General features: G+C 35.0%; 1 protein-coding gene across 1 annotated transcript in view; it reads right to left on the reverse strand.

The window, feature by feature from the left end:
* DNAJC12 (DnaJ heat shock protein family (Hsp40) member C12) overlaps positions 1–10,495 on the reverse strand; it is a 34,078-nt gene extending 23,583 nt beyond the window's left edge. Inside the window, exons 1-2 of the mRNA XM_012762714.2 lie at positions 10,238–10,495; positions 1,908–1,986 (exon numbers count right to left, since the gene is read on the reverse strand). Of these exons, the coding sequence (XP_012618168.2) occupies positions 1,908–1,986; positions 10,238–10,321 (163 nt within the window). The 5' untranslated portion in view covers positions 10,322–10,495. The remainder of the gene's footprint in view (positions 1–1,907; positions 1,987–10,237) is intronic.
* Positions 10,496–10,789: the final 294 nt, after the last annotated feature.

The following is a 10,789-nucleotide window of genomic DNA, read 5'->3' on the forward strand; positions in this document are numbered from 1 at the left end:
ACAACAAAAAAGATATAATATTTACCTATCCTGAGGATAAAATCAGAGTAGGAAAACACAAGAGTTTTCCATTACATTGTTAAAATTTTAAACTGACTGTTACATACGTCAGCATCCATTATAGTATTCTTTATTGCTTATTGCTTTTACACATATTAAATATTTTTTCCATAATTAAAAAGAAAAATCACTATCTGCAATGAGAAGCAATTAAAGGAATGCTGTAGGGATGCAGGGATGAAATGATGGGAGCCTACTTACAGTAGTGGCAGTGAGGACAGAGGGAAGAGGACACAGCAGAGAGAAATGTGGAAGGTAAATCAACAGCACTGGGTAGACGACCGGATGAGGGAGAGGAAGGAGACCCAGTTTCTGCTTGATCAAGTGAATGGATGCCAGTGTCATTCATTGAGATGGAGAAACACAGAAAAATAAGCAACATTTTAGAAGGGGTGAGAGGAGAATAATGAGTCTAGTTTTTGAAAGAGTGACTTTGAAATGTTTCCAAATGGAGATTTCCAAGAAGCCATCGAAACTACAGTCTGAAGATGAGGAGCAAAAACTGGGTTAAGTATACATTGGGGGCTGGGCGCGGTGGCTCACGCCTGTAATCCTAGCACTCTGGGAGGCCTAGGCGGGCAGATTGCTTGAGGTCAGGAGTTCGAAACCAGCCTGAGCAAGAGCAAGACCCCGTCTCTACTAAAAATAGAAAGAAATTAATTGGCCAACTAATATATATAGAAAAAATTAGCCGGGCATGGTGGCGCATGCCTGTAGTCCCAGCTACTCGGGAGGCTGAGGCAGTAGGATTGCTTGAGCCCAGGAGTTTGAGATTGCTGTGAGCTAGGCTGACGCCATGGAACTCACTCTAGCCTGGGCAACAAAGCGAGACTCTGTCTCAAAAAAAAGGATACATTGGGGAGCCATCAACAATGAATTGGTTCTGGCTCTTCAATCTGCTCTGAATGGGGGGAAAAAACAACTGTGAGCTGGTGATTAAAGCCCAGACTTGGACAAGGCTCCAGAAAGTCGGGGGTGGGGGTGAGCTGAGAAGAAAGTTTAGGAGGGAACCTTAGGGCAGCAGAGGAGTCACAAAGGAGACTGAAAAAGAGCAGCTTTAGGAGGCTGGAGGAAAACCACAAGTGCATATTATCCTGAGAGCTAAGAGAAAAGAATGTTTCAAGAAGGAAAGTATGGTGGACATGCCAGATTTTGAAGCGAGCTCAGGGGAGTTAAGGACTAAAATGTACCTATTGTATTTGGCAACCAAGAAGTCCCTGGCCATTCCTGAGAAAGGGTAGGGGAGGAAGTCAGAGTGCGAAAAATGGAAAACTGGGAAGAAGGGAAGTAGAGACATCAACTATGGTATCTTTTTCAGGAAGTTTGGCTCAGAAGAGAGGGAGAAAGATAGGGAGGGAGAGTAGGGAGATGAGCTGCAGAATGAATATTGAGTTGGTAGTATTTTTCCAATCTTAGACAGACATAAGCATATTTAAATAATAATAAAGGAAAGAAACAGAAGTATGAATATATGGATATATTCACATTCACAGAAAGGAAGAAATCACAGCGAGGTTCCCATGAAGACAACTGCCTGATAACAAACATACTTAAGTTATGTTAACACTCACAAGCTGGTGAAATAAAGCATGACCTGGATAAATTTTAAACCACAAAGCAGCACGTTATAGCAGAAAGAAAAATGCATGTTAAACGGCCACTATTAAAAGAGACCCTGCACAGTCTTCTCCCTTCCTGTCATCCAATAGTGCAAAAACAGCCTTTGGCATCGAATGAAAGAATAACTTTGAGGATAATCGACAGAGAAAATTAAGTTGCTGTTCAAAAGCTTTTTGGTTCTATTTGCTATTCATTTTCTTGAGAAAGAGCCATTATTAAATTCTTACCAGCTTTGGAGCTTTCAGGATGCTTGTCAGGGTGACATTCCAGAGCTCTGACCTTAAATTCTGCCAGGATCTGTTCGACCTAAAACAAAAATCAGCATTTAAAATAAGGAGTCTAACTTAAATAGCATGAAGAAAGAAGATGGGCAACAGTCCTGCCTGAAACAGCCATGATCAACTCAAATTTTTATGTTGATCCTTATACTTCTATTTTGACTTTTTACTCTAAGAAATAATTTCCTAAATAACCAAATTCAAAAAGCATCCATTATTGGCCGGGCGCGGTGGCTCACGCCTGTAATCCTAGCTCTCTGGGAGGCCGAGGCGGGCGGATTGCTCAAGGTCAGGAGTTCAAAACCAGCCTGAGCAAGAGCGAGACCCCGTCTCTACTATAAAATAGAAAGAAATTAATTGGCCAACTGATATATATAGAAAAAAATTAGCCGGGCATGGTGGTGCATGCCTGTAGTCCCAGCTACTCGGGAGGCTGAGGCAGAAGGATCGCTGGAGCCCAGGAGTTTGAGGTTGCTGTGAGCTAGGCTGACGCCACGGCACTCACTCTAGCCTGGACAACAAAGCGAGACTCTGTCTCAAAAAAAAAAAAAAAAAAAAAAAAGCATCCATTAAAAACTCCTATTGATATAGTAGTCTGATGGCAATTTAATCTGCTACTTTACTTAAATGATGGCCCAAGACACCTATGAGCACAATATATACTTCTTTTTTCTATTCCACTTCTAAAGGTGTGATGTACACAATATATACTTACACATTTTTTTTTTTAAGAGACAGAATCTGGCTTTGTCGCCCTCGCTGAAGTGCAGCAGCATGTTCACAGCTCACTGAAACCTTGAATTCCTGGGCTCAAACAATCCTCCTGCCTCAGCCTCCTAAGTAACTGGTGGGACTACAGACGCATGCTAATTTTATTTTTGCAGAGATGGGATCTCACTATGTTGCCCAGGCTGGTCTTACTCTCCTGGCCTCAAGCAATCCTCCTGCCTTGGCCTCCCAAAGTGCTGGGATTATAGGCATGAGCCACCTCACCCGGCTTCAATGTATTTAAATGCCCAATATGGTCAGATAGGTTTCTCCTCAGAATATATAAAATATGTGTTCACATATTTGAATTCTTCCAAGATGCTTAATCACCATTCATTATATCCCTGAATTATAAATTATAAGTTAAAATTTATATATCATCCATTATAAAGTTCCTTCTTCCTGCCTTTTGGTCCTTTTATTTTTTATTAAAGAATTTCACAATTAAAAGAAAAAGGACATAATTCAAACCTGATAATTTTGTTACCAGTTAGGAGCTTTGTTAGAGATTTTGACAGGGAAAACAGAAACTGCAGCCTAAACTAAAATGAGGTTTTAGGGCTATTCCTGATTTGATACGATTTCATTTACCCACCTAATCCCTCTTAATATGAATTATGACTTGGTTTTATTAATCATAACTGCAATGACAGTAGCAGGAGACAACAGTGGTTACGTGACTCTAGAACCTGATTGCTTGATTTTAAATCCCACTTCTTCCACAAGACTTTAGGCACATTACATAACTTCCCGTGTCTAGGGTTTCCTTATCTTTACATCAGATGAATAATGTAGAGCACTTAACACAAAGCCTGGTCATAGTAAGAAATCGATAACAGTAGCTATAATTAAATACCAGTGGTTAAGTAACTTGTCCTAAGTCATTCAGCTAGTTACTAAAAATGCCTACTTTTTTGTTAACTAAGCAGTCAGACTTTAAATCCTTTAATCTTTTAAATAATTCTTCAGGCTTAGGAAACTAATATGAGATTCCATATTTACTAACCACCAATAAATGAGAGCAAATTACCTTTTGTTTGAGAAATTAATTCTCAAGCACCTCAGCTCAATATTGTCATAAGATTCATATTCTTCCAAGCTCCATGCCATCCTTAGTTAAATCTCATACGAAATGTCTTCACTTTTACAATCAAATCGGATTGTATTATATATATATATATATATCCCAGACTATTAACTCTATTCCTTTCCTTGGTAAGCTTCTATTGAGAACTTCTTGGAATAACAGGAAGAGATAGACTTCCTGTTAAGAACTGTAATAAATTGTGTTTTCCCTCTTCCTAGGTGTTACCCCTTTAACCATAAGTCACCATAACTCACTTATATAACAAATATAATTGAGAATTAGACTTGTTTTTAAATTTTAAAATATTAAGTATTCTATGGAGTGCAGTAATAAAGCATTTTAATTAATAAGTAATTTATAAATACTCACAAACTCTCCTTGAAAAAATTTCTATCCATACAGAATAAAAAGTAAAAGCCCTTTACCCTTCTTCCCCAAGATAATAGGTCATATCCTCCAAAATACACTTTTAACATATATTTATGTACATATACATTAGAGTTTTTAAATAACACAGATGGATAAAATTATACATATTTATCAAAGGTAGAAAGTTTTGGGGTTTTATTGTTGCTGTTGTTTTATTTTTTAATCCATATCCCACTAAAAAACATTCTGGTATTGGTCCACCAAAGCAAGTGTGTCAAAATGGTTAATTCTCAGTCATGCTAACATGTGTGATTGATTTTTTTCTTCTTTATATTTTCTAGGGTTTTGCCAATTTTATATATTTTTTAAATTAAGAATAGTCCATATGTCTGTCATTATTTTTCATAGTTTTAACTATCACAAAGTTTATCACACACCTCCTGTACAGCTGGTTCTGGGTAAACTGGTAAAGTGGGTTAGTTTGTCTTGGACACATTCTATTTATCACCTGGCCTCCCGACCCCATGTGCCCCGTGCTGCGCGCAGCCCATAGGCAGCCAAGGCTCTCCACATCAAGGTCCACTGAACCCTGACTTCCTGACCCAATGTCCAGTGATCTGGAAAACTGCCTATCTTGCTGGCCAGTAAACATACAAAATGTTCAGCTTTACTCATAATTAAATAAATCAAAACATCCAAAGAATGAGTTATTAAACCAGTGTTACTGAGGGTGCGTAGAAATGAACACTTATGCTCTCCTGGTGAGGATGTAAATAGATGCAAACTGCCTGGAAAGCAATTGGAATACATACATATGAAAAGCCTCTAGTTTGTTTCTTACTTTTTTTTTTTTTTTTGAGACAGAGTCTTTGTTGCCCAGGCTAGAGTGAGTGCCTTGGTGTCAGCCTAGCTCACAGCAACCTCAAACTCCTGGGCTCAAGCAATCCTCCTGCCTCAGCCTCCCGAGTAGCTGGGACTACAGGCATGCACCACCATGCCCGGCTAAGTTTTTGTATGTGTATTTTTAGTTGGCCAATTAATTTCTTTGTATTTATAGTAGAGACAGGGTCTTGCTCTTGCTCAGGCTGGTTTTGAACTCCTGACCTCGAGCAATTCTCCCGCCTCGGCCTCCCAGACTGCTAGGATCACAGGCGTGAGCCACCGCGCCCGGCCTGTTTCTTACTTTTTTTTTTTTTTTTTTATTTTTTTTTTTTTTTGAGACAGAGTCTCACTTTGTTGCCCGGGCTAGAGTGAGTGCCGTGGCGTCAGCCTAGCTCACAGCAACCTCAAACTCCTGGGCTCCAGTGATCCTTCTGCCTCAGCCTCCCGGGTAGCTGGGACTACAGGCATGCGCCACCATGCCCGGCTAATTTTTTTTTTTATATATATATATCAGTTGGCCAATTAATTTCTTTCTATTTATAGTAGAGACGGGGTCTCGCTCAGGCTGGTTTTGAACTCCTGACCTTGAGCAATCCGCCCGCCTCGGCCTCCCAAGAGCTAGGATTACAGGCGTGAGCCACAGCGCCCGGCCTGTTTCTTACTTTTTGATCCAACAATTCCAATTCTAGGAATTTGTCTAAGTAGATAATTAGAGGTGGGAAAAGAATTTAGCTATAAGAAAGTTCAATAAATAAAATAAAAATTTTAAACAAAAACCTATGTGTTCAATAATGGGATATTTGTTAAAGTTAATTGTAATATAGCTATAAGTTGGAATACTTAGCAGTCATTAAAATATCATCTTGTAGAAGACTTTTAACAATCTGAGAAAGTTTATGTATTTCTATGAGAAAAGGTAAGATATTATGTACAATATAAATCCACAGTGTTTTTATCTCAAAAGGAATGATGTAAATATGTATGTATGTAATAATGATAATAATAATTATCATAACTAAGATTTACCGAGACTTACTATGTGCCAGGCACTATTCTAAACACTTTACATATAGTGTCTCATTTAATTCCCACAACTCTATGACATACTATGGATACCTTTATTATTCTCATTTTGCAGATTAGGAAACCAAGGCATAGAAAAATTAAGTAAATTTCCCAAGGTCACACAAGTAGAAAGTAGCAGATCCAGGAATTCAACCCACACAGTCTGACTCCAAACATATATAAAAATACATATATAAATACATACATATATGCATGTACTTATTTACATACATACATAGATACAGCATATATGCATAGATAATTAACATTCATATGTCATACTCCAAATGTTAAACATTTAGGTTAACATTTCTCATGTTGTACTTACAGACAGCACCATACAACATAGTACTTAATTGTTTTCAAATTGTTTCTTGTGTTTTAGCTTTAGCTTGTCAATTGGATACCAAGTTCTTTATACACTAGCACTATGTATCACCTTTATGTTTTGTTTTATTTTACTTTTCTTCCCACCCCACTCCCCATCACTTCTAATACTGGCCCAACAGTAAGTGTTCAGTAAGTACTTGATTATAGACTGACAGATGTTCTTCTTCAAGTAATATCACCGTAGTGTAATAGGCGCTTTCTGAAAATTGTGGTTTGTTCATTATAAGAGTGAACAGATTTCAGTGATGGAAATTCATATGCTGTAGAGGTGAGCCGCAGAAAAAAAGAAGACACATTTTAATAAGTGAGTCAATTAGTATCCATCATTTCAAGTCACTCAGTTTGAAAACTGGATGTTTCCCACAACACTCTAAATATTAGCAGTATCTCTGAAATAAATGAGAGATCCTCCTACAGCATTCTAATCAAATGATAAATTAATTAAAATATGAGCCATAGAAACCATTTGAGCCACAAAATAAATAATAGTAGCATTTGGGTTATAACCCTTAAAATACAATAACTTTCTACTAACCAATAGTGATAAAAAATAAATTGAATGAACAAATAAATGTGAGAGAAGGGAGAGCTTTTCTTCACAGAAGAATTTCAACTAATAAATGAATGAGGAAAACGGAAAATTACCATTAGGCAAACACCATAGCAATAACTGCTACAGGCAAGATCCACCAAAGGATGCTAAATTCAGGGGGTGAAAGTTTGAAGAAAAACAATTAACATAAAGGGAAGCTGGATCAAGGGTATGTAGGAATTCTTGGGTTATTATTTTTGCAGCTTTTCTGTAAGGCAAAAATTATTTCGAAATAAAACATCTTTAAAAGAATGCAAAATCTAGGATAGGATAAATTCACAAAGCACACAAGTGCATGGTATCCCTGTGAGGCCAAAAACTACAGCCACAACAATAACAACTTAGCACTTGCAAATCAGGAAACCAAGGCATAGAAAACTAAAGTAATTTAGTTAAGGTCACACAGCTAGTAAGTGGCAGAGTAAAGATGTGAACCCAGACAGTCTGAAGTCAATAAGAAGAGGATTAAGGGGAAAAAAAATCTGTTTCCATTTATCAGGTTTGTGGTCAGTTTTCAAGTCCATGACGTCTTCTTATCATTGCTACTGAAATAGTGACTAAATATTAAAAAACAAACAAGATCCACACCAGTGAGGATGCTTTACACCCCTAGCGTGTAGTGTATGCATCAATAAGGACTTTAGAGGGTTTTAGAGCATGTGTCTTCTGTGTAAAGTCCAATATAAGGAGAAAAGGATGACTGACTTCAGATTGAACTTTGGTATATTTTTTTTTCAATGGGGGATATGTTGTTTTCTATACAACAATGTGGAAATCCTTCCATAATTTATGAATGTCATTTATGTAAAGTAGGAAATTCGTCTCTTTGTTTATTGTCATGATTGTAGTTTCAATTTGTGAAGGGTGATGTTTAAAAATCTCTTGAGAAGAAAAAGTTTCAAAATTACTGCTCCTGAACTACTAGAAAATATGTAACTTTACTTTGAATTTAATCAATTTCCAATATGACCTCTAAATTATAAGAACTATATACCAAAGCAAAACTATTATGTGGGTGTCTCAATTCAATTATTATAAGTAAAATCAAAATATCAAATTGCTTTGAAATTATAACTGCTCAATTGCTTTTGAGTATGAAGAGTTCTGGTTAATTTTAGAGTATCAAATCAAGGAATATTTGAAGTTAAGGAAATTCATCCATTACAAATAAAGGAAATGTTACACTAAATAGACAAAGAAGTCATAAAAATATATTTCAATGGGAAATGTACCTTTAAGAAAAAGGGAGAAAATGATACATATAAAAAGAAATGACAAAACTGTGACAGTCATTTCATTAAAAATAAGTGATTGTTATCTAGATATGTTATGTGATTAACAGATCAGTAAAATACATCCAGAAAAAGGAATGTTGAGACTGAGAAGTATGACTATACCTGGTAACCATAAAATGAAACTGTTACACATAAACAATGGTATCATTTTTGGGAGTCTATCCAAAATGAATTCTCCTTCTTTGTAGACTGAAAAAATAAGGGCATAACTTCAAAAGACTGATTAGATGGGTCAAAAGATTTATTTGGGGGATTTAATGACCTCTACTTTAAAACCTAGTGCATATTTTTAAAAATATCCAAATTAACCTTATCAAGTTTAATTATGTTCTGTTAATTTTAAATTAATTCCTTCAAAAAAATATTCTGTAGTAGTATAATCTGAAGTGGGAATAACATATATGGTAAAAACGGTAATAAACTTTCTCAATTGCTATAAGCAAATTACCACCAACATAAACAAGAGCAAGATATTATTCTTGAAAAGAAATATGCAACTAAAAGATCATCATAAGCTGTTCTGTGTATCTGAGATAACTTCCTCACAGTGTGGCACAAATAGAGATTTTAATCCTTTGTGTCCAATATTGCATCCTATCCTCAACACAAAGCTAAGTACATTTTATAACTAAATTCCTGTCTTGATGAAACAAGAATAAATATAAAAACATTTTGATTTAAAACATTAATATTAATAGTTTTATTTTAATAAAAATAAATAAAATAAAATAGTTATATTTTAATAAAAATGAATAAAGCAAAATATATTAATGATATAATATAAATATATTTTAATAACATCATTTAATAATATATGATAATTTCATAATAGTGGACATATTTCATACTTATTTTAACATTATTTAAAATATTTAAAAATTGGAAATAAGATATTTAACAATAATAGAATAATTCAATTGTGATAATATAATAAAATGAAATATTTTGCAACCACTAAAAATGCATGAAGGAAGTTTAATAGCATGGAGAATTTCTTGTTATAATATTAATGGGTAGGAAGCAGGAATCAACAAGTATATATAATATGCCCAAACATGTCTTCAAAAAATATACATAGGAAAAAGACTGGAGATTGATATGCCAAAATATTAATAGTGTTATCTGTGAGAGATAAAATTATAAATGATTTTTCCATAATTTATAAAAACCTCTACAACTTTTACAATTGTTTGTGAGGGGACTTTAAAAACATTATTTCATTATAGATCCAGTGAACAACCACAGAGTTTTCACACATGTTTTGTTTCAGAAGCAGCCCTTTCAAGAAGTAATTTCTGTCACACAGTTTGAAATACTAACATGAAAGGTGCTTTTTCCTTTATAATTTAACAGCTCACATAAAAAGTACATGTTTTAATATAATATTTTTAAATTCCTAACTTACTAAAAAATCATCTTTCATTTCAATTATGGTATGAATTACCATAATAAAGATATAGCTTATGTATACTATGAAACACTGCCATCAGAAATTATGATAAAATTTCACATATTTATTTTTAGTATGCTGATTGTAAAATAGAAGGTATAGCCATGTGCCAGAATATACATACTTAATCAGAAGCATCCGTAAAGTTACCACAAGACACTATTCAAGTAAAGACTCAATATACATTTAAATTCTTAACTTTTCTCTGAGCCAAAAGTGCTTTAAAATAATGCAAGATTAGGTCTGTAGTTCAATATGACAAAAAGTTTTATTTAAGTTAAAACCTTAAATAAAAACTTCAAATATCACAATATATTTAAAAAAAAAAAAAACTTCAAATATTGTTGTGAAAAAAAAATACAGCATTATCCACTGTCTTACCGAGGATAGTTCATCACATCCCAGTAACTTGTAGTAATCTTCAGTATCTTCCGACCTATAATTCAAAATTGCATCCATTGACATGACTGAATCAGCTTTTCTTCCCTCGGAAACAAGAGGCACAACGAGCTTCAAATTAACAGGAAAAAATACCTCTTTAAATCTGAGCTACTGCAACACTTTTCAAACGGCAAAAACTAGCATTTAGACTGACGACAGTCAATACACCAGATGTCATCCTAGATCTTTGTAAACGCTGCCTCTCATTGGCTGTTTGCAGAAGTGAAAAGAACAGACCACGTGCCCAGCATTGCAGTGCTGCCTGGGATCTGTAGTTTGAGTTTAACTTGATGCAGGTGAATCATTTGTAATATGAGTTAATAAAGACTGTTTTTACAAACTCCACACATTAGCCATCTCTCTATCTCTTATATATTTTTGTCTTTATTCTGTTTTTTAAAGGACAGAAGAAAATTTGAACCAATGTGGTAAAATCTTAGGATGAGTTAAATATGAGGAGTGAGTGCTTTTCTGAGTGTTTAAGATATTTCA

Source organism: Microcebus murinus, chromosome 14 (genome assembly GCF_040939455.1).
Source record: "Microcebus murinus isolate Inina chromosome 14, M.murinus_Inina_mat1.0, whole genome shotgun sequence".
NCBI lineage: Eukaryota > Metazoa > Chordata > Mammalia > Primates > Cheirogaleidae > Microcebus > Microcebus murinus.